This window comes from Manacus candei, unplaced genomic scaffold, assembly GCF_025592945.1.
Source record: "Manacus candei isolate 608988 ecotype Guabito, Panama unplaced genomic scaffold, ASM2559294v1 h1tg000067l, whole genome shotgun sequence".
Classification (NCBI taxonomy): Eukaryota; Metazoa; Chordata; class Aves; order Passeriformes; family Pipridae; genus Manacus; species Manacus candei.
In genome coordinates, this window is record NW_026138115.1 from 14,685,320 (window position 1) to 14,711,039 (window position 25,720).

A 25,720-nucleotide genomic window follows, 5' to 3' on the forward strand; every position below is an offset into this window, starting at 1 on the left:
CTAAGCAACTTTGAAATAGAAGTGATGGATAATTCCCTCTCGTTCTTAAAGAACATCTGGCAGTATTTGTTCATACACACTCAAGGTGACCTTTCCTCATAAGAAGTGATTTCCACTCCCCAGCTTCCAAACCAATTGTTTGCCAGCCCCTCATTCTGTAAAAATTACAGGAGTCATACCCAGACAGCTGAATCGATATAAACAGTATCATTTTAATGGCAGAAGTATTTTAATTCTTCTATGAAAACAATATTAAATCACAAACTTATTTCTTCTTTTACTATCTTTCACATACCAGAAAGACCAACTGAGCATTCAACCCAACAGAAGCTTACCATCATAATGGTGGTGAGGAGAAAAGCACAGTGCTCCTACCTAAAGGAACAGGAAAACAAAATTCTTCAAAAGTGGTGAGTTTCAGCCTTGATTTGCTTATTTCAGCATAATAGTTGAAGGAGGTATCTCTGATCTTACAGGTCTTTTGGAAGTACACTTTATTCCCCAAGGCAAATTCAGGTTTATCAAGGTAGAGCGTGAGGGACAGCAGAAACTTCTGCTGCACGTGGGCACACCAGCAATGCCCAAGTGCCAGTATTTAGCATGGATACACACAGTCAGGCCTGTATGCAAAGTAAATATGAAAGCATAGAGGTTTCAGGTGGAGCATTACCTTGCAAAGTACATAAATAAGTGTACCAAGTATTGTACATAAAAGTAGTTACGCAAATGTCTTATGCTGAAATTATAGGCACAGAGCAACCTCAACTGAGAAATCTTCCAAATAGTTTTGGTAGCATGGTTTGCATCCCTTCCTACAGACAGGTTTACATCTCTTCACAGGCCTTCAGTTAGTTCAGACCTGTTTGTTCCCTGGAGCAGGGATTCTTTTGTATGCTAAATTTGAGTACATGGGTATTTTTGGTAGAAATATTATACATGCAAGATATGCAGGCCTCAAGTATTCAGGATGCAAATGAAAATGGTATCTTTCGGTACAAACCATATTCAAGGTAGTTGTATTGGAGACCAAGATAATTTCATCCCTTCGGTGTAATTTTTTTTAACATTACAGAACTGGGCTACAGCCCAGTGTTCCTCCTCCAGGTGACAGTTGCCTAATCCAAGCCATGATCTGTGCCATCTCCCTGTACTTCATTCTAGCAATATAACAGAGTGGATTTCTTAGGTGACACATCTACCAAGGCAGAAGTTTTCTTGCCTCTGCTGCTAACATTTGTGACAAATCTATTTATTTTGTAGATCTCAAAGCAAGACCCGAGGGGCATCTGATCAAGCCACCTCAAAACTGGAAAAAAAAAAAAAGAGGTTGAAAGGCAAATCTCTTATTCAGTACTGTACGAAGCCACACCAGCTCTGCTTTACAAGGGGGGAGGAGGATTGCTCCCTTTTCCTTTTTGAAATCACAATATTAATATAAGCTGGGTCAAACTAATGTTATAATGTTATATCTTGAAATATAAATTGCAAGCTTGCAGAAGGGAACATTACAAAAACATAGTCACAATAAATTAGTTGGATTTAGAAGCAATTATATGTGGTATACATCCTATCATTCATATACTTAGAAAAAGATGAATTGCACACCTATTCATTTTTGTCATAGCAGTTCAAATTCATGCACGTAATTTTAACAATGGCCTGGTATACAATATACTAAAATTTGGAATAAAATTTCTTAAGAAATAAGCTGCAATTCATTCAAGTTTGAAAATTAAAGCCTTCAAATTACCAATTCCGTTTTGAAAATGTAAAGAAGAATGCATATGTATTTTAAAAGAACACATAAATGTCTTGAAAAAAGTGTATTTTAACAGATTGTATGGGTAGGCATATAAATATGAAATTACCAAGGAACATAAGTTTCTTGGTATTTGCCATGAAGATAAAGCCAAGAAAAAAAAAAGGTATTTTCTCATAAGGAATTAAATTAATGGAATCTACCTGAAATGACTATACCTGCTTGGGTTGGTGCATTCTGAAAGTCTTCACCCAAATGTTGCTGCCAGTTGCAAAGCTCTGTGCTATTTAGAACTTACACCTAAGACCTAGCTCAGTGTTCTCTGTTGAATAATAACTGAGTCATTTAAAGAAAGCGGAAAAAAAGTAAGAAACCAGGGAGCTTTGGGTGGTGGTGTTTTGTTTGTTTGTTTGTTTTTAAATAATGAAAGGTAAAAGAAAAGTCAATGAAGGCTTTTAGAAGGGAAAGTTTTTTTATGAATGAGTGTTCGTTTCTCATGTACCTGCCCCTCCGTGAATAAAGTTCACATGTGTTGTGTGGCTAGCTCCAAAGAAGCAAGAAGCACTCCAGCAAATTTCTAAGAAATGTAATCTGATTTTTTAATCCTATTCCTATCAAAGACAATAATATAATCAAGAGATTAACAGCTATGTGTTATTTCATTCTGTTATAGCCATTTAAAGAAACAACCTTGTTGATGGAGCAGAAGGACCAGACAATGGGAGTCATCCCACCCTAAAATTGCTTGTGCAGAGCTGCTGAAGAGTTTAGAGCCATGACTTTAATGTTAAAAAGGTGACTCTACATGACATAGCAGCTCAACGATGTAATGGTGATTTCTAAGATGCTTGCAGTGCAGAATGAACCTTACAGGTAAAAAACCTGCCCCAAAGCCATTTACTTCCTTTTATATTAGTAAAGGCTGTTATTTCATACCCTAATAGAATAGTGAGATTAAAGTTATGACAGGAAACCTCTCTTCACTTTGGGAAGTTATAGCAGGAAGAGTGATTCTCACAGTCATTGTGAGAAAAAAAAATCTGAAAGAGAGGAGCTAGATTAGATTTCTAACTCAGAGAATTATTGCATTAGTTACATGTGTGAGAGCTTCCCTGTGCAACCACAAATCCGCACTCCTGCTCTCCCTCTTCCTTGCCTCCTAATGAAAACCATGCAGCTATGGGACATTTTTCTTTAAATAAAAACTGCAGTTAGTTTGCAAACACACACACAGACTCCTGTGTATCTTGGTATTTCCATGTACTCCCAGTACTCAGCTTTGCATGCAGAGTTTCATTCCCTGTTGAAACTGTCATGACTTTCCCAGTGGTAGCACCTCTGGGATGATGTATTTAAGAAGGGAAAAAAAATTATTGGGCAGAAGCAAGTTGCAGCCAGAGAAGGGTGGAGTCAGAATGTGAGAGGAACACTTCTGCAGACACTAAGGTCAGTGAAGGAGCAGTGGGAGGAGGTGCTCCCCGCGCCAGAGCTGAGATTTCCCTGCAGCCTGTGGTGAGGCAGGATGTGCCCCTGCAGCCCATGGAGGACCACAAGAAAGCAGAGATCCACCTGCAGCCCATGGAGGAGCCCACACTGGAGCAGGTGGAGGTGCCCAAAGGAAGCTGTTATCCTGCAGGAAACCCACGCTGGTGCAGGCTCCTGGTAGGACCTGTGGTCCCGCAAGGGAACCACATTGGAGCAGTCTGTTCCTGAAGGAATGTACCACATGGAAGGGACCCCCACTGCAGCAGTTCATGAAGAGTGGCAGCCTATGGGAAGGACTCACTTTGGAGAAGTTCGTGGAGGATTATCTCCTGTGGAAGGGGACCCCACGCTGGAGCAGGGCAAGAGTGTGAGGAGTCCTCCCCGAGAAGGAAAGAGCAACAGGGACAATGTGAGATGAACTGACTGCAGCCTCTATTCCCTGTCCCCCCATGCTGCTGCTGGGGAAAAGGTAGAGAGCTGAATGAAGCAGAGCCCAGGAAGAAGGTAAGGATGAGGGAAAGGTATTTTAAGATTTGTGTTTATTTCTCATTAACCTATGCTGATTTGATTGGTAATAAATTAAACTGATTTCCCCAAGTTGAGGCTGTTTTGCCTACAACTGTCATTAGCGAGTGATCTCTCCCTGTCCTCATCTTGACCCACGAGCCTTCCATTATATTCTCTATCCCTGGTCCAGCTGAGGAGTGGACCACACTCTCCAAGTGCCCATGCAGAGCTCTTCCCAAAGCAGTGGAGTTACAAGGGTAAGGTGTCACTTCCAGAGGGTCTTTCTCAGTGCAGGATTCTATCTTGGGAATGGTAACACTTTCGAATTACAGGGCCACATATTGCCTGCAAATAATGCAGCATTACTCAAACAAAAAGCAAATCAAAGCAAAGATCATGGCCTGTAACAACTGCCAGGTCTACACCAGAACATGAACATGCTTCCCAAGTATTATATACAGCAACTGGCCTTCTACAAACAGAATACCAGCTGCTAACAAATATTGACCAATGCCTGGCCTGGCAGAGATATTTTACAGTCTGATAACAAGCACCAACACATTGTGGAGTAAATAGATCCCTGTTTTCCTGAGGAGAGTAGATCGAAAGGTGCAGAACAAACATTTCAGTGAGTCACTTCCTGTGTTAGGGAAATGTGAACCTACAGTCTAAAGATTCAATGCTCACACAGGTCAGGGTGTGACTTTTCTTAACAGCAAATCACAGAATGAGCCTGGAGTTTACTTAAGAGGCAATAACTCCTGTTTGAATGCTGCTGACTCCTCCAGGGCCAGCACATGCACATGCTGCATCAAAAAACCTGGATTCAGTAGGTGTATTTTCATGATCCTTAACCATGACAATTAACTCATATGATTTTCAAATCAAAGGATTACATTTTATCTACCACAGTTCTTTATTTTTTCCATGCCAATGACAAAAGAAATTCACATACTCAAAAAAAAGAGCTTCGTGTTTGTCTTCTCAAGATACAACTAGTGCCTGGTTAGAAGAATTCCAGTCTCGCTATCCAAAGTTACGTCTAATTGGTATCTTATCTTCTGGTGACTAGTTCTCAAAACAAAACAGAAAACAAAGACAACCCTATTGCTGACCATTCTGTTTTGAAGAAAATTATATAATCTCATGTCAAAGCATGAAATTCCCTCTTGGAGCCCCTGTACATAAATCTTTTTATCTTTATGTGAGGAACAAACAACAGGCATAAAGTGCTGGAAATGAAAACATGATACGCTTTGTATAGAAAAAATGATGGGAATAGAATGAAACTTCAAGTTACTGCATATTAAGCTCAGGTACAATAATTCAGTAAGGTATTCAAAATTTTCCTGACACTTGGTATCACGACGGTGTCAGGAGAAGTACTTTGCAGATAATATATATCTTGTTATTGCATTCAACTTCAGCTCCTGTGGTAAAGATAGCTAAAATGCTAACTTTAATAAATTACCATCTTGGGATGGCACATTATCTGATGTAAAGCAGACTGAGCAAGAACTGAGACATTTCATTCCTCAAGTAACCTTCTGCAGCAATTGTGTTCAACAATTCACTTGTAAATACATTTTTCAATTGCTTCCCTAACATGCAGAAAATGTGTCATAAATGAGGGCTCCTGATGATCTGCTGAGTCCTGTCACCTTTCTGAAGCACTAGAATCAACACATCCCCAGTGTGCCAGGCACCCCAGGTCACATGGCCATATATTTCTGGAAGAAGTGGGAAAGATTCATTTTCTATTTCATTTCTCAAGTATAATGTTTTATTTCCTTTCATATGCCAGTCGTATTCATCAGTTAAGATGAATTCCCTGCTTTGCCCTGACCCATCTGCCTTCACTAAAAATGTAAGCCTGCTTTTATTTTTGCTTTGCCAAACAAATTCCTATTACTTCCTGGCATGAGGTCATTCCAGGCAAATACTGGTACGTCATCTCTCTACCCTCCTGTCACCTGCTACTGCAGACTCATACTTAGGATTCTGTATGCAGGCACTGATGGGCAATAATACATAACTTCACTGACTCATATTCTTTGTGAAAATGGCAGACCTTTTCAGGCAGTGGAAAGCAATCCATTTCAACAGCTAAGAGCTTGTCCAAACATCTTTAATACCACTACTTTCTTTAAAAAAATATATTTAAAAAGTCTATAAATGGGAATATTTTAAAGAAATTACTCTAGAGTGTACTGTTTTCAAAGTTCATGAGCTACAAGCTCTAAATAATTAAAAGACATTTTATCAGCAGTTTCATTTTGTTTCAATGAAGATATATTTCCCATCAGGGTAACAAAACCAACAATATTCACTGAAACAACAACTACAATTTCCTGTATTAACCTGACAGGGAAGAAGGTATTCAGCATCAAACAGCCCTGTCATTTCTTTCTCTAGAGGAATAACTTTCTAGATGTGTTACCAATAGGCAAGGAAAACTGCTTTACAAAAAGAGGTTTATTTACACTGTTGAGAAATTAAGCCAAAAATGAAGTAACACTGTCTGTGTTAAGCAGAAATGCATTTGTAAAACACGCATTTATAAAAAAGTGCAAACAAGCCACAATTCACAGGCTTCCTAAAAGCTTAGGATATTAAGGCATTACAAAAGAGATGCCAGTAGTGCTGGCACTCACAAATAAATGTAGGGTTATTAGACTAAGTTTTCAAAGCCTAGATGCTTACAAGGCACATTCTTCCAGCCTTTTAAAACTTGTTCTAAAAAGTAACTCTCCAAAATAGCCATTGGGCCCTAATATCCTACAGGCGGAAGTAGGGAGTACAAACCCATAATCTCCCCACTTCATCTGAAATGTAATTAATTAGAGGCCTCAAGCCAATCACAGACAAAAACCCGTTTATATGGAAATTCCCCCTCTAAGAAGAGACAGGTATAAACTTCCTGATTCAGCAGATAAATCAATGCAGAAAACAGCCTACAGACAGATCTCACGTCACCCTCAAATGCTTACTGGGGAGCAGGAGAACATTCAGGCTCCTGAACTTTAGTTCATTTAACATTTTCCCTTAATGAGATGAAAAATACTTGCAACATTTACAAAGTGGACGAACACTCCACAATTACACCTACAGACTGTGGGTTTGGCTTAATAGGATAGTTTCTCACCCTGTTTATTACTCCTAAATATGCAGTTAAACCGGGCTTTAAAAATACGTTTTAGTATTTCTTCCATATTAACTTGGGGAAAGAAATAGTCCCTAAAAAGTACTTATAAATGTCATTAGAAAGTCATGATTTATAAGTTAACACTTTTCAGGAAAAGTAACTGGAAGTTTGTATCTGTAAAACAGACCTTGTTTAGTAACAGGAAGCATACATGGAAGAGGCAAGCATGGGGAGTCTCCGGCCTTTCTCTCAAAGAAAAGAGACAACCTCTGGACCACAGGAAATAATACAAGTTTTAGAAAACCCCAGTGGTATGAGTGAAAACACTTCAAATAGATGTCTAAGCCCTCAAAACAATGTTAAAGGACAACAGATGTTCTCCCTCCCCACTAGCTTGTTCGAAGACTCATGCACTCCCCAGGAGAAGTCATCTATTCGCACTGATTAAAGTGGGTATTCAGATCCAGACTCATACAAACAGAAAATTAGAGGAATAGGTGCATAAGGAAGGATAGGCTGTGCCTGTCCTCTTCTTGCTGGAAAAAAAAAAAAGCACCTCTCAGAATATGTGAAGCTAATGGAAAAATACAGACCTTTGAATATACCTTTTCTTCAGACTTAATATCTTTATAATGCAAAACAGAGGTTAAAAAAAAAGAAGCAAGTCTTAAATTTAGGCTGAAAACTACTTTGGGAATTAATTTTTTCTTTTGCTGTGTTTTTTGTGATACATGGCTGATATATCGGGGCCTTGGCTGATACGCTGCCAAAATAAAACATAATTATCATTATAACTCCTACCATTATAAGTCAATTCTGAAATTAAATCAGCAATTCAGATTCATCTTATGGTCAAGCATTCTTAAGCAGAAGCCTTTCCCCCTAACCATCTCCACTAGGCAGTATTCCTGTTAAATAAAAGCGATGACAACATTATAGGCCCAGATGTGGCCATGAGAAACTAGAATGACACATGGGTATCAAAATCACAAAAGCAAAACCCCAGAGCCTTATCTCACATCAGCAAGCAGCTCAAATGCCAGGCATTAGCCTAAGCATTGATAATTTTATTCACAGTCTCATTAGGTAAACATCAATAAGGCTGGGAGCAAGATCAAAACCCAGCCCAAGTCATTAGGCTAAAAATAATTAGCTGTGATTAGGACGATGTTCCTTATTTTTCCACAAGTGATACAGGCTTATCAGAAGTGCTGCATGTTCCATGATGGTCCTTAGCAAAGACTAAGCCCAGTGGCTGAGGATCTCTTCTAAGTTTAGGAGCTACGAATTTGAATCTTTAGCTAAACCTGAGTGTAGAACAAGTTTCTTGCACCTTGGACAACTACTGCAAATGATGTGGAAAAATAAGCATGGAGATCCTACCCCCAGGAGCATTGCCTGTGGACTTCGGTACTTGGGTACTGAGCTCATGTGTCAGCCTCAGGGTTGAGGATGCTCTGACAGAAGCTTTGCACAGCCTGAGTAAGTACCAAAATCCCCTTTAAATTGTTGCACAGCATCTTCAGTGCCTTAACCTTTGCTCATCAGTTCTGTAACCCACAGAGCCTCTCACAGCACTTCAATCTTTCTCCTAAGCAACAGAAGGGTTTTTCTTTTTTGCTGCTCTTCTGTTGTTCTTCTTCCACATACATTCTTGCACCTGGCAAGCCCTGTAAGGGGCAGCCTCTCTAGAACCTGGAGATGTTCCCACTGGCACAAGATTCACCTCTTATTTATTCCCTTTTGCCGCTGCCTTGATTGCAGCCTTTGGTTTATATTAGGGGGCCCCGAACACAGTTCACCAACAAACCAGTACACAGCAGCTGCCTCAGATCAAAGCCTTTTCTAATCAGCACCAACTGCATTCATCACAAACAGGAAAAACCTAACAGTGAGTTTGAGCAGGTCAAGGTGGAAACCATACTTACTAATGGAAAGATATTATAGAGGGTTTCACCTGCTGAACTGGATCCAAGTGAATCCAGCTATTTGAAGTAAGATCTGAACTACAGGAGTTTTTCGTTAATATACTGAAGATGACCTACTTTGCCACTTCTTCTCTGCATGAATGTTAATTCATAACCATGATCACCAATCAGAGCAACTACAATGGGTTGTAGTTTGAACTCGAATTAGTAGAGATAAACTGACTTGCAAACTACTTTTCTCTCATAACTTCAAATAACAATTAAAAATGTTTTGTTGTGAGAAGTCTAACATCTGAAGTATTGCACAAACCATAGTCTCAAAGGCTGACCAATTCACAATGAGCTGAACATTTCAGTAAAAATCTTATAGCAATATACTTCACTGACTCAAACAATTCTATACTCTCTTTCAGCCTAATTTTCATCAAAACTGAAACTTCTGAAAGCCAGGAAATGCACTATCTTAAGACACAGTCCATATGCTCCTCACCCAAGAAACAGCAGAAATTATCTGCAAACACAGGAACTGTCGTCACCATACAAAGGGCCGTGTGGTGAAAGCGAAACTAAGTCTGACAGCGATGCAAGGGGCTCTTGAGGATCTTGCTGTTAACCTACACAGGACGTAAACTGGGACTGACTGGCCTCTGTCCCTATTCCTGCCTGTTTGGTCCCGCGCCTCCCTAGCCCTCCTATTTCTTTCTCTTCCTTCCTATGTGGGATTTTCCAGTGTGTAACTGTAGCTCACACTGCTACAGACTTTAATAATTCTGTGCCAGTAACCCATGGTCACAGCACTTTTGCAGCAAGTCTCCATTGCTTCTGAGCAAAGAGCACCTACCCATACACATCAAGAAAGCCAGGCCCTCTTGTTAGGATTAACATTTTTAGAAAACAACTTACTAGTACACTAGGAAATATCACTGAGATTAAAGTAAAATACTGGAGTTGAAAAGAGCAAACAGCACTGTGTGTCAAGTCTATAATCTATATTTATAAGCTATAGTTAAATACCACTTTCTCCTGCTAAACCTCCGACTGATCCAAACACCCCACCATACAACTTACATAAAAGATTTTATGAATTACAATTTCAAATGTAGTATGTTGACTAGAATTCATTAATATATACTTAACATATATACATGTAATATAAAAAATATGAATATAACATATAAATAACATATAATGTTATTAATTTACTTTGCAGAAGAGCTGGGAAACAGTTTTTCAGTTATGAGAATGAGGGAAGTAAAGCAATACATTCTCATTTTGAATTTGATTTGACCATTGCTACCCTTAAACGCACTTAAACCGACTCTGTACAATTATGTATATTTATTGAAAATGACTGACAATTTTCAATCAATAAATCTACTACATTGTGTAATCCTTCCACAAAACTGTTAACTAAATATGAATTTTCAGAGACTGGCACAGAAACTATGTTTAATCATTAGAACCAGTTTCTTCATAAAGGCATTCAAAATAGTTCTGCAGTTGAAAGATTCAACAGAGCAAAACCACAGTACTTAATTAAAAGGGGAAAAAAAAGAGAAAAAGGAGTAAAAATAAAAGGACATTCGAAAGCAAATTTCATCCTTCAACTAACCCAAGAAATAATGAGAAAAAAAAAACAAAAGGGAAAGCAAACAACTATCTATCTGTATACTGACTGTTCACCCAGTCTCAACATGAACTGGATGATGTCAGAGACATTCAAAAACTTTTTAACAGAATGAAAATAACAAATGCTAACAATTCAGACTATATCACTGTCTTAAATTAAAAACCAGCCAGAAATCCTAGTTTTTCAACTGAAATTTATGGTTATAATATACCAGAACCACCACATGATTACTTAGAGACAGGTATATCAGCAATTACGATATGTAAAGCAAAGTGAACAAATATAGAGCGATAAAATTTAATTTTAAAAAATGTTATCAATAAAGTATGAAAGGGTAGAACACAAAGTCAGCTTTAATTTTTGTAAAATATATCAGACAACTGAAAGGAAGGGAGTATTTTTGTAAATTTACGGGCCTGGGATAATATACTACTGAAATAACTGATCACTGCTATGAGATTGTACAGGGAAGGCTGAAGGCAAAGAGGTTCAGAGATTGACTTGAAGTAAAAAATCCACAGTTTTGGACTATGTAATTTACATATTTACAAAATCACCTAAGCTTGAAATTCAACTCATCATTTGTGCCTAGATTTTCCATGCAAATTCTGAGTACATATTACTTAAATATTCTTAATGTAAATCTATACCAACTTTTATGCTGTATCACTTCAGTAATAAAAAACAATTCATCCAAAATTCTGAATAAGTATTTGGAATACAGGGAAAACCTTGGTTCTTCAGAGGTCAACAGCAGAACTCCCTAGTATGGTTAAATTCACAGTATGGTATGGTTAACATGTATGTTTAAGATACTCATACTTGATTGTGTAAATGAAAAAGCCTAAATGTCAACTCAAACATCTAATTGTAAATGGAACTCATTCCCTGAAGGCATAATCTTTCACTTCCACACATTAACACAAAAATAAAGATCAAAGGCAATGAAAAAACAAACCAGAAGGCCGTGCAGTTTGAAGACCAAATATTTCTTTACTTCAAAAATATATCTTTATATTCAAATTCCAAGTTGCTGCACTGTAGTAGGAATATGCAATCACAAATTTAATTTATCTTGATCATTTGCATTCCCTGTCAAACTGAGCTCAGGCAAAACATCTGGTTTTCAGTGAAGACCTCGGTTACCTGGTCTTCTGTCTGGGTTCATTATAATGCAAAACAGTCAAGAAATAAGCCTCAGGGTCATGTAATCCATTCTTCACTAAACCATGAATTGCCTCATGATCGAACTTGATCTGATAATGAATAAATCTGATCACCATTCATCACAAGAACTCTTCAGAGTATATGTGGAATTTTTAAAATTTTCTTATAAGGTGAACACACAAAAAGTACAGCAGTTGCACAACTGACTTTTCTTGTTAAAATCTTGCAGAACTTAAGGTCAGTTTGATAGTTAACTATGTAAAAGCTGAACCAAAATTGAAAGAAATTAAGAGTACTGAAAATTTAAGTTTTTAAACAGGATTAATCCTTTGGCATACCTCTCATCATTCTCTTTGAGTGGAGAGGCTGGTTTTCATTCATAAAATAGCACACGTGAAAAATGCTTGATGATGTTACAATTCAGCAGTTAAATACTGTCTATCATTGTTTGCACACTTCAATCCCTTTGGACGCGGACAAGCAATGATTCAAAAACCAGTAAATATCACAATCTTAATTTAATCTCTGGTAAGTTAACTCCTAAAGAAGTTCTTAAAACTAAGGTATGGCCTCCACATTATTAGGTAGCAGGACTCTTCTGCATTGGTTGCAACAAAGATGGGTTTTTTTGCAAGTTTCTGTGGTAAATACGTCAAGCAGGAGGTACTGGCAGTCTTCTTACTATTTCCATAGCTATCTTTAGATAGGCTTTAGCCTGTAAAAACAGAAACATATATTTAGCACCTTTCATTTCTATAAAAAGGAACATTTTACATCTCGTTAGTTATCTGTTCTTTCACACACCTTCAAAGAAAACCAAAGATATTTAAATAAATGGGTTCGATTTAGTCTGTTTTCCAGAAAAATGATGCATTAATACATAAAATAAGTACAAGCATTATTTAAAATACTGGGGGAGAGGGAGTTTTTAAAATTTAACTCAGTTATTATTTTAAGAATAGAACTTGACTGAACAATTTGTCTTTAAGAGCAAACAAAGTCAACAGTCTCCTGGAAGTGTTGAGGAGGAATAAGGCTCTTTAGTCCCACAGGTACTATCAATTATAAACTTCCCTAACCATGACAACCATGCATAGGACAGAGAATCAGAGAAAACAAAAACATTCCAAAAAATTTTTTTTGAGACAATTAATTACAGACTAGACTGCACTACAGAATTTCCTATTCAGACTTTTAAAATTAAAGTATTTTCAAAAAAAGAAATCTTTCCCAAAGACTGAAGTGGGGTTTGGGAGCAGGGGGAGGACTCCTCTCTCTGAGCAGTGACAGAAACAACAACTGACCATAACCCCCATTCCCCGTCCCCCTGCACCACTGGGGGGGAGGAGGGAGAACACAGAAGGAGGGGTGGGGGGAAGGTGTTTTTTAAGACTGTTTTATTTCTCACTCTTTGGCTCTTATCCTATTAGTAATATTTAAGTACTATCCCCACTTTGAGTCTGTTTTGCCCGTGAAGGTAATCAGTCACTGACTTCTCCCAGCTCTTATCTCAACTCATGAATCCTTTGCTGTTTTTTTCTCTCTCCTCTGTCCAGTTGCAGAGGGAGAGTGAGAAAGGGGCTTTAGTGGGTATCTGGCCAGGGTAAACTCACTACACCAACCTACTTCTCCATCCTCTCAAGTAAGTCTGAATATGGTGCCCATATTGACAACTTTCCCTGTTTTACTAGAAGAAACTCCTACAATAACCCCAAATGCACTGATCCTTCCTGCCTCCTGCAGCATTCTCAGACAGCTCTAACCATGAATTAGATCTTGTATCCTTGATGAGCCTTTAAAATAGGAAACGAACTGACACAAGCCAGAGGTCAGAGTTTGAGGGGAAGGGAGGGAAGGTTGGTAGCTCCCACTAACTCCCGCTGTCACCAGTCTGAACCACGTGTCAACCTTTTGCAGGGCCATGCACTATTCACATCTCCTCTTTTCTAGGGGTTGCTCCTAGCATGTAGGATTTTCTTTTCTGGCACTGCCAGCCCCAGCATCTCACAGTCTCAGTGCTCACATCACCTTAAAACTAAAGCAGTGTAATTTTATGAGTTTGCAAGGAAGGCAGACACCAAGGTAGAATTGTTTTCTCCCATATGCATGACTTTGTGGCAAGAACTATAGAATGAACTATAGAACTTAATTCACAACCATGAAATTAAAACACCTACGGCTACAACTGCAGTGCAGTTGGGTAACACAGCTTGTGTGCAACACCCACCTCACTCAGATACTAATTCCCTGGGTGGTCCAGCTACTCCCCAACTACCCACTCTCCTAGATAAGATAATGGCCTAATTTGAAATAAGGTGACTGACTGAAGTCAAGCTGCCTTTGCAGTTAAATGTTTGACTAATTGGTCTAGGAGCACTCCAGGTGGGAATTTTGAACTCTCTTGAACAGTCCCGCAGGCAGCTCCCACTTTGCACAAATCAATTCATGCATCTTAATGAGTCAATTAACAACCTGCATAGAAAATCTGGCCCCTTCTAGAGACTGCCCAGGCTGTTTCTCTGCTCCAGAGTTGACCAAACTGTACACAGAATTGTAAATCCACCATAAACAGACTTGATTGCTTGTATAAATGTTACCCTATGTCAAGATCCCAATAAACTTGAGATTTTTTTCCCCAAAAATACTGTTAATGAGTGTCTGAGTAACAATTTCCCAGTGTACACTGACTCTTATTTGCCAAGCAGCTATCTGCCACTTTGCAACAGGAGGTTCCTGGTACAACTCCTTGTAGCCAGCATGCCAGTGTTACCTAGCCCCACAGTTATCAACACTTGGTCTTACCTGCTAAACATCCCTTTTTTTCTGTTTTCCTAGACCACTACTTTGTCTTTTGAACAGACTAGTATCTCATACATGTCAGTAGAGAATCCTACCAGTAACCTGGCTTCAACAAAAATCAACTGTTTCGAGCCTTAGTTTCCTACCTTTGAACAAATCCTTTAGCTAGCAGTGAGGGCTTGTCTATCAATCAACATACCTGAAAGGTCTAAATGGAATCTTGGTGACTGTCAATATGCATTACATAAAAACAACCCTACGTGTATTGAATAGTTTCTCCTACTCATGATCTTTCCAACGTGGCATCTGTAGACAGAGAGCACAGTTCAGCTGTTTACTTCATCATTACTAAGCAAAAGAAGTCAGGCTGCAACTGAAAATGGACAGGGTTTATTATTTCCTTTCTGGGTGGAAAACCAGAAGAGAAAAAGTAAAGGATGAGTTCTTATTCATCACTCACCATTTTCATTTTAATAGGATAAAAGCAAACTTTACAGGTCAGTTATTCCCTTTATGTTTGAAAGCTCTAAAGGAATGATTTACAGACTTTCTGAAAACCATTTTTTTGCTGATGGACAACTTTATATTCAACAATAACACAGCGGTTATCATTCTCCCTGCTTCACAAGAATGAAGAAGTGCACAGGAAGACAATGTCCTAAAATCAGACCAGACTTGTTTATTATGAACACTGCCTAGATGGCATCTGAGAGGAACACAGGGAAGGGCAGAGGCAGAGGTGACATTCACAGAGCCCAAAGAGCTGCATAACAGCTATGTGAGAGACTGCTCACCTCTCAGACACTGGTACAAACACTGCCAGAAGTGTACAGTTCTTAGGACCTCCAGGGCACAACCAACAATGAAGTGACTAATGGCAGTAGAGATGGTGGAGTAGGAAATGGAGAACTTGCAACGAAGTTCACAGAAATAGACTGAAAAGTCCTACTTAGCCTAAATAATCAGAGAACATCCTGATTCCTTACTCTGTAATGAATCTGTATTTTCATGCGATAATAGACAGGTAGATTTAAACTGCAAGGTTATTTATTAGCTCATCTAATTAAGCCCTACAGTAATCTTAGAGAAATATGAGACTTTCAGTTATGGCATTTCATTCTCCCTAAAAATCTTATCCGTGAGGGAAGTATGCATCGCTGCTAAGATTACTGCAAACAGACTGCACAGGTCACAGCTGAGACTGCCCTGTTCTCATGGATTGGATTGGATTGGATTGATTTGGCTTGACCTGCAGGTTTGCCTTCCACTGAAGTGCAGCTCTTAGCCTGAAACCATCTCACTTTAGTGGCTTCCAGTATCTAGTGCAATTGCAACACAAACACAAAATCCAATTTACAATCAACAAAGTCAAAACACATAGCTGATATGACATTTGCCTTCACCCAAACTACTGCATACAAACAACTTCAGATCAGCAACTGAGAAAAAGCATACTGATACATCACACAGTTGCAGGCCTAATACACCAAAGAGTATAAATCCCAGTACCAACATGGTTTCTAACTCCTACTGCAAGACTCCAAGATTATTAAGATGCTTTATCCAGCCATCCGAAGGAGAATCTATGCAAGTCCTCACTGTCTGGAATATCAAATGCTGTGGATGCTACTATACCTGTAGAGAAGGAAAAGGAATTTAAATCTGTTCAGCTGAGCTGTTAGGGCTTATACTTTACTCATTGCTAAAGGAAGCTAGCAACCATGAGCAACTAATTAAATAGTGACTATCACATACTAGACTTAGCTGCCATCTACATGAAAATAATAGTTGGTAGCTTTTGTTCTTATTAGCACTCTCTGCTCAACCACAGTCCATTTTCCAGTTCAATCGGATTTTTAAACAACTTTAATTTCCATGGAAATTGCTTGCTACTTTGACACAACTCCAGCCTTCAGTGCGTGACTGGAGCTGCCCTCTAATGTCTGTATTTTACTGTGGTCAACTCAGAAGGCGCTAAAAGCGTGATGATAAACACAGCTTTAAATAAGCTGCCACTTCAGATAAAAGCTTCATGTCATCCAGAGAAATTCTTGATTGCTGCAAGAGGTCCAGAGCCTTTCCCACTCTGTCCTCCTCTGGGCAGTTCTACCATAAGATTCTTTTTTGCATGTACATTGTAGCTTGGCAGGAGTTGCCAGAAGTCTCAGCTCAGAGAAGAGACTTAATGAGACAATAAAAGTCAATCCACACATTATAAGATGAAATTAAAGAGATGGGTAAGTAAGCTGCTTTTATGAAACTAAAATCTTAAAGAAAAACCCCTAGTACTCATGGGAAATTTCCTGTTAATCCTACATAATAGCAGTTGCAACAGCCAAGACACTCTGAGGGAGCCTCAGCTGGGTAATACTGATACCCCAAGGTGCCACTATGCATATACATCACTCAGATACCATTACAGACATCTAAAAAGACATCTTGTCCAGAAAACATGGTTAAGTAGAACAGCGCAAATCAAATGCAGCACAATAACATCCTTGAAGCAGACTAACCTACCACTCAGAATTTCCTTCAGCGGAGAGAACCATAAGTGAAGTTCTGATAGTGTACTACCTATACCCCAAATGAAGGAATTGAACCTACACATACCAAATGTTACTGTGATCATTCAAAGGAAGCCTTGATAATAAGGCATATTATAAATCATATCATGCAGCCTTCTTTGGGGTTTGCTTTTCTTTAAAGATATTACACAATAGATTGACCACTCATTAAATGGAATTATTGATGACAGCTAAACACCACCAAATACGATTCTATGATTATTTGCTACCAGTACTTCAATTTTTCTCCAACTATTTCTTGCAAGCTTTAAAAGGCTGTACATTTTTACCCTACTTACACATCACCCTTTCACAGAGTTCTACAGGAAAAGTGTTTCCGAATACAAATTTCAGCCGTCTCTTTGGATGACACCACAGTAAGGCTTATAACATTCTGCTCTAATTGAAAAGGGATTTTTAACCAGACTTATTTTGCTCTGTTATGTCAAACTGCGGATGCCCTGTGTCCCTGCTTTCCACCTGACTGGGCTTTACCTCTCCCCTTACAGATAGTGTGCAATTTTTTGGACTAAAAATCCTTCACCATTATATATGAATATACAAAAGCTGCAAGAGTGTTGAATATATTCCACATAGTTAAATGTGCGCTAGATAGTAACAGAACTTCCCTCAAGAAGTATGTGGGGTCTGTATTATACACTGGTCTTGATCACAAACTGGATATGATGACATTAAGCATGTTTTTCAGCCACAGGTCCTGGTTTCCTTGTTCCAGGACAAGGTTAGCTGTTCTATCCAAGTCATAAATTCCTCACCACACTGCGTATAAGTTCGTGCACACATGCAAAAGGCTGTGCAATATGGGGATTCCAACACTCTACCTATATATAATTGTGGTGGGGAAAAAAAGAGTTTTCCCCCTGAAGTTATAAAATGGTAACCCCCCAGGGGGTGGTTACCCTTGGGGTTGACCCAATGAGTGCTTCTGCAAAATATAAACATATCACCCAGAATGGAAAAGAAGGTTGTAGTAGTTGTTGTGGGAGAGGTGGCCGTGTTCTGAGGCCACGAGGAGAAGGGGCACTGGTTTTGCTTCTTTTCACCTTTCCTTGCTTTCCCAGTATACTCTACCTGATTTTTATGGAACAAGAGGGAACTCAGTATTTTTCCTTAACAGATTCCAAATGCTTTCCATAACAACATGTGGCAAGAAAACACTAAGGAACTAACTGACCATTATGAGTTTCCTGGAATTTGATTTTTTTCCCCCCAAAAGCAGTCATCTTCTCTATATTTTGTCATGAAATGTCACTATCTCTTCAACAATGAAGGGCAAAAAGGTGACATCTAAACTTCATTCTTTCATGACTTCACTGCTGTCTTGACTACATTATCCCTGATGAACCTTAGAGGTGTATCACCTCTCCTCCACAATATTTTTTTTAAACATCTCATTCCCAAGACAAGAAGATGAGAGACAACATCTACTGCTGGCTTCAGCCTCCTGCATGTCTCTTCCCTGAAATGTCATCCCAATATACATCCCAACTTTTAGGATGTGAAGGAACACACTGGTACAGCAAATGATTTTCGTACTTGTTTGAGCTGCTTCTTCAGCCTTAAGACAGGTGGGAGACTGGTGCTCAACAGTCAAAGACAGTCCGTCTGTTCTACCAAGGTATTAATAATAAATCCACTGTGCCATGAAGGCTGTGGTACACTCAGAAGCTTCTAGCAAGAATTCTGCACAAGATAACCACCACACTCTGGGTTTTGCACTCACAAATGGAAGAGATCTTAGCAACCCCTATCTCTTCTCCCAGTGTTGATGGAGAATTCACTGGGCATTTAAACAACTCATTTGGTGGAACAATGACTGCATTGCAATTAATCATGTTCTGTATGTCTTGCTGTGCTTCTAGTCCTCTTATCTGCAAGCTTCAGGATGCCTCTTCCAAACACCTGTTTTGCTGCTGGCTCCTTCCCACGGTCCACAGGAGGTTTCCTACATCTGAGCATAATCAATTGCACCTGGTTTCAGTGACTCCTCACTTGTTTTCCCTGACTACCTTTTACCCTACTTTTTTCCCCCATTCTACCATTTTAGTACCATTCATGATTTTCCTTTACTAGCTTTTGCTGTTTAGAGACTCTTCTGTATGTCTGAGTGAGCGAAAAAATGAAGCCCTAAGCAGCCAATCCACCTTCACAGCCTGATAGAGGAGAGAAATGCTCAACTAATCTCCAGAAGGATCTGTTAAGTCCTCACTGTTGATTAAACTAAGAAATTATTAGCTTTTTGTAAAGGACCTCTGGTCACTCTCAACTGCTGCGTTAGGCTGACATGCGAGTACAGCCATATTCAATTTTCTACAGCACATAACAAAGTTTTGTCAGTGAAGAGTGCTAAGAAAAAGCCACAATTTAAACAACTAAGCTGACAGAAACACTAGCATAGGCAATGTTATACCAAGAGCAAAATCATTTTACCAGTACTGTTTATTTCTCCCTGAGGACTGCCTCAAGCTTCACCAGAAGAGAACTCCAGCCATTAAACCTTCATATCCTTTAGCTATATTGTCAGCCTTTTCCATAAGTAGATTATTCTTGTGTATTCTGTGCCTTCCCTGAGGAATAACTTTCTAAGTTCAAACATGCACAGTTCTACAAGTAATTTTCTTTTTTAGTTGTTAGCAATTTCCTGGTCATTTGTAAAACCTCTTTTCCACTAACTACATTTAAGCTTTAAAATAATGAGTTTACACAACTTTGCTTACACATTTTGAAATTCTAGTGTAGAGTCAGAGCTATACTTTCATATATACGCAAGGCAAGTTGAACCCCACAGCAAATGTGTAAGCAAAAAAAGTATTAACTGGCATATTTTAGAAACACCCTTTATTCTAGGCTTGACAGAGCTTAGAAGGACTATGCTGGGTTTCTAAAAAGTAAATCACCATCCTTATTCCCTACTGTTTGAATCTGCTGGGTATTATTTCAGGTCTATGATTCTGTATTTGATTTGTGCGTTCTAACAAAATCATCTCAGAATTTTGCATAAAAATCCCCCGCACATTTAAGAGACAAGAGCAGGGATAATTTCAGCAGATATTGTTCTCTGTCTGAAAACTTGTGATTGTTCATGCATGAATAGCCACAATTTTAGTTTACTTGAGAAACATGGTGATGAGTGTCATGTATTAAAGATTAGAATCTGACCTTATATAACCTCTTCCACCATCAGTTATGTACTAAGAATTTGATTTTTCTTTTTTTCTTTTAAAATATAAGAGAACAACAATATTTTTTCTGTCTTTAAAATGAGAAGCAAACCAGGGATAAAGGGAAATTCTTTTTTATTCTGTAGAGATTAGTGACATTTAAGAAAACCTCATTCTCTGAGAAGAATGATTATCTCACAGACACAATGGCAGAGAAGGATATTAAAGAGTTTTCCCCAGAGTCACACATATTTGTAAATCTTTATTCCTCTTCATATTTAACTTAATTGCCACAAAGGTGATTATAACCCATCCTTTTGTTATCAAGAATATAGTTCAAGGACAAACAGATGGCAACACAGACTTTCTTGTGTTTTTTTATTTTCAGAATGCTATCCTCCATGTCTGAATTTTTAGATCAATAGTCCAGCAAGCTACAGACCCTTGGTTATTACAGATTTCTGATACTGAGAGCTGTGAGCCTTCCATCTTAGTTTGCTCAGCTGTTTTATTTCAACTTTGACCAAAGCCATGCATCCATTCAAACCTTCACACTGCTGATCAAACTTCCCAGAGAGAAACTACCATATGGATTATAAGAATTCCTTTTCACAAGGAGGACCTGAACTCAAGATCAGTACATTATTCCACAGCATGGGGGCCTTGCCCAAGTCTAGCAAAAATATTGCATTCAATTAGAAATCAACATGCAATAGTGCTGCTGCTTCTCTCTCAAAACAAAATGACATATTACAATTTTAAGACTGTCACTGTTCCTCCAGAATCCCAATCAGTGTTATTAAACACTGGATTGACAATGTTAATCCTGTCCTCCCTTTTTTCTTAATCTTCTAAAACACTGGGAAGGAAAAAAGTATTTCAGCATATGCCTAACAATCATGATATTAAAAAATAAATAGGTACCATAGGTACAGTCTACCTTATCTCAAATTAATTCTACCATCTATTATCAGCATTAATCACTTTTTTTCACTATAACATCTAAGCAGCAGTCAAAAGTGAGGCTGCATCATGCCATATACTATGCACAGCACCCTGCCCTACAGAGCCTGGCAGACAAACTCCAGCAGAGGAGAAAGAAAACACCAGACAGGAAAATCTTACTCTATCAGTATTAATGAAGTTCTGTATGTACAACTGCTTTTCTTTACAGACTTGTGTAACTGACTCTCACCACCTCACCAATTCCTACTTTCCACAGGCAAGAAAATATTACGGTAAATGCACAGAAAAACCCATTTCCTCCTGTGTGTAAATTACTCCACTTCCTGCTGAAAACAACTCAGGTACTGACAATGCGCAGGTTTTGTTCCAAACATCTTTGGACAGGACCCTTTGACAGTTTCCAGACTCAGCTACCAAAGGCTCAACTGACAGTTTTAGAGGACCTACATTAGCTGCAAGGTCTCATGAGGCTTGACACTGACCTTCCTCCTCTTGGCATGCCAGGACCTGGATCAAATCTTCATTATACCGAATGATTCAGCCTAATTAAACAAAACCAAACCCACAGAAGCAGAACGGATGACCAGCATTCCAAAATCAAGGGCTTGAGTTACTTCTTTTACCTTATTTCCTTAAGTTCCATTCAGACATACATTTTTCAAACAGCAATACCAAGAAGCCCTCTCCACTCATTTTCAGAGGGGGGCTTTTTGTTGCTTTAAGTGCAATGCACCAAACTTACAGCATCACTTTGAGGCTGAGCGATCACAACAGGCTGTCCTGAATCACACGACTCCCGTATATTAACGTGCAGTGGAATGTCTCCTGCATCAAAAATAGCAAGATACACATATGTGAAGACCTAATACTTCTTAAATGTTTCTTTAGAATAGCCCTGAAGTAACTTGATATCAAATTTCAGTTCAGTATATTCTTTGAATTACTTAATCTCCAAGAATTAGCATTTAAAATGAATACTGGCTGCAGTACAGTTTCCTTACATCCATAATAAATAATGCCAAACTATTCTGGACTTTTCATGCTCTGAATAGGAAGGACCATGCATTGTCATTTATTACAGAAGGCAGGGCTTTTTGCCTCAAACAAACAGAAAAACACAGGCTGAGATACAAATTATTTTGCATACATTAAATGAACTGCCTGAGTTTTGGGAAAATGCTCATCATGCAACTTACTCTTCAGCCTATCTCCTCATCGTATACTCTTTTCTGTGCTGTTTTAAGATTTTAATCACTGTTCAAAGACTTCTTTGAATACTAAATTTCCAAATAATAGCATTTGTTATTGCCCTTATTAGGCCTTGGATTCAATTCAAAGGTGGACAGCTATTCAGCTCATTCTTCTTTCCAACAGAAATCTTCTTTATATTCTGCTTTTATAATGAGCAGAGAACTGTCAGAGAGGAAAGGAACATTCTAAAGGAGAGTCAATTAGCAGCTCTTTTCCATTCTGAAACATACTTTCCAAAACACAGATTTCAGCACTACAAAAAACTTGGAGGTTCCTATGCTTAGTTCACTGCTACATAAAAAATTATAAAGTGAATTGAAGACCAAATTTTTTTCAATGGAAGACACAGCTACATTTTACATCATGGATGGATGAAGACAGAACAGCCTGAGTTCAACCCTGACTGATATCAGAAACTGTATCAGTTTAATTTGTACACCTTAGCAACATTTATTTAACTCAAACCAAGCCAGTGTAAATTACTGAGGTTCAGTGTATGCAGAAAAAGAAACATTAAAAGAACTATATGAAAATTGACAAAGCTTAAGAGAGAAAAAAACAGAACGCAAAGGAAGCAGGAATACAAACAAAACACAGTTATGGCCACCAAACTTCAGAAAAAAAATTTCAGAGAAAGAGAGAGAAAAATCAGCAGCACAAAACTCTTTCTCACAAACCTTATCACATTTTCCTTTAGGGAACAATAAAAAGACAAGACATCAGAAGTCTATGAAATAATAAACTACACCTGAAAGTGTTCTGGTAACTGCTAATTGTCTTCTGTCACAAACAAAAATAAATGAAGTATTCGGTAAAATTAATAGCATCCGACTCTGAGCAAGTAGAAGGAAAATACTTTACAATCCTGCACCTTGTTACCTTGCGGAATTTGTCAGATGCTAGCTTGTCAGGTTTCAAAGGAGCACTAGATTCTTATTTAAACAAACAGAATAGCCATGTTGCAAAATACAACCAAAATAAATTTAGAAATACTAATTTTAAATATATATATTTTATAGATATATATGTAAAAATAAGTTCTCAAGGCTTTGGGGCAGAATTCAAATAACATTGAAATGAAACTTCCATTTGGGATAGATTAATGTAAAATCTGTAAGCAGTAATTCTTACAATACCATATGGTATTATTATATAATGGTCATCCCTGGAAGGAGGAGTGCACTAATCAGATCAAGCACTGTGATTCTAAATTTAACCCCTGAGGCACTATTCTTAATCTTAGTGTGGTACTTCACTGACAGTTTGAAGTTAAACTTCACTCTCATTTTCTTCATATATCTCATCTATCCCCTGCTAAATCTGTACATCTCTCACATCACTCCTAATTAAACACAATCACGATCAGTTCTTCCCTCGTAGGAAATAACACAAATCACCTATGGGACCAATGGCACGGTACATCATTTGTGCCTGTGTATCTAAATGCATGTTTGATTCAACTGCTCGCAGAGCATTTGCATCCATCCACATAACCAGGAGTGTAGAAGCCCCCTTGGGCCCCGATCACAACTCATTATATATTCAGAAAACTAAAAGATAGCCCAAAAGCATGTCTTTAATTATGTGTTGCCTTGCTATCTTATGTCTATGTCAGACCTTGATGTTTCTATGTTGATCTTTCTAAGTGAGTTTCCTGGTTCCTTTTAATGAATTGGCTATGGAAAATCATTGAGATAATTACAGTAATACATGGAAACACATCATTAGTGCATGCAATTATCCCATTTACCAACTTAATTATGTTGCGTTATATTCTTTACTTACAGCACAGGTTGAACCATGCCTTTTTAAAATAGTGATGTATATTTTCAAGATTCATGTATATTTTAGCTTATAAGTATGCATTTAATTGTGGCTAATCACAGAATCATGGAATGGTTGAAATTGGAAGGGACCTTAAAGATCTCCTAGTTCCAAACCCCCTGCCATGGACAGGGACACCTTCCATTTGACCAGGTTGCTCAGAGTTCCATCCAACCTGGCCTTGAACACTTCCAGGGATGGAGCATCCCCAACTGCTCTGGGCAACCTGTGCCAGTGCCTCGCCACCCTCACAGTAAAGAATTTCTTCCTGCTATCTAACCTAAATCCACCACCCTCCTTCAGTTTAAAGTAATTCCCCCTTGCCCTATCATTGCCTGCCCTTGCAAAAAGTCTCTAGCTTTCCCATAAGCCCCTTTAGGATGCTATAAGGTCTCCACCAAGTCAATATGTAACAATTCATTTAATTTAAATGAAATAAATGAGAAAACATTTATTGACATTACTGGACAGAGTTTAGGTCTGTCCTAAGACCAAAGAGAATTCTTGGTTATTAGTAAAAATTGCTGTATAATCAATTTCAGGTAATACAGCACACTGATAAGAAAACAATTCACGTTCTGGATTGCTGGTAAATACAAAGAGATTTAAGATACAATTCAAGAATTTTCATAATCAGTCAGCATTGCCATTACAAGAACGACAAGGAACATAGCATACTACTTATTAGTTCTATTATATCTGAACACTGTCTGAATATAGAGTAATCTAGGATTATGCAGTTCCATATTTCAGTTCATGCTTCACATACACCATTCAATTTTTCTTGAAAAATAAAAACATTTCTATATTCTTACCCAAAATATCCAACCCAAGGGTTTTTGCTAGATCTCTTACACCGTCAGCTCCAAAGATATGTGTCTCATGCTTACACTTAGGACACTGGAAAACACTCATATTCTGAACTAGTCCTAAAACCTGTTAAAGTAAAGGAAAGGATGTTCAAACCTGGCATTCAAGCACTGGTATTTCCATTATTCATCTCTGACAATAAAGAATAGATTATCAACTATAAATTCACACAGAGTACTCATTTAAAATAGGAATCAGACTCATTAACATCATTATCAGTTCTTATTAGTCATCTCAGTTGCACCATCATTTGTGCATTATTTCAATTTTATCACATTTATACCTCTCAAAGATTAACAGATTTATTTGTAATGAAAGGTACCTCTTGCACAGGCCTATCTTGCCAAGAACCCTCCCTGCCAGTATTTCATTTTCAAACTCTGAATACTGGAAGAATTTCCATGCTGTGTTTTACAGTTTTGTACTTTGCAGTTTCAGGAAACACAAAATAAAAACACACCATTACGAGGAATTACACAATCAGATATGCTTTTAAGGTATTTTTATAAATTATCCTGTAGGGAAATGTTTTCCAAAAGAACCAGATTTGCTATTCTTCTGAAGAGCAGAAACACATTTTAAAGATCAAACATAAGAAATAGTTATGTGAAACTAAGTGGCAAAACCCACAGCATAACAGTCT

General features: G+C 38.2%; 1 protein-coding gene across 1 annotated transcript in view; it reads right to left on the reverse strand.

The window, feature by feature from the left end:
• Window positions 1-10,630: 10,630 nt before the first annotated feature.
• Window positions 10,631-25,720, reverse strand: part of NUBPL (NUBP iron-sulfur cluster assembly factor, mitochondrial) — an 86,423-nt gene continuing 71,333 nt past the window's right edge. Inside the window, exons 9-11 of the mRNA XM_051806287.1 lie at window positions 25,023-25,143; window positions 21,875-21,957; window positions 10,631-12,336 (exon numbers count right to left, since the gene is read on the reverse strand). Coding sequence (XP_051662247.1) covers window positions 12,274-12,336; window positions 21,875-21,957; window positions 25,023-25,143 — 267 coding nt within the window. The 3' untranslated portion in view covers window positions 10,631-12,273. The remainder of the gene's footprint in view (window positions 12,337-21,874; window positions 21,958-25,022; window positions 25,144-25,720) is intronic.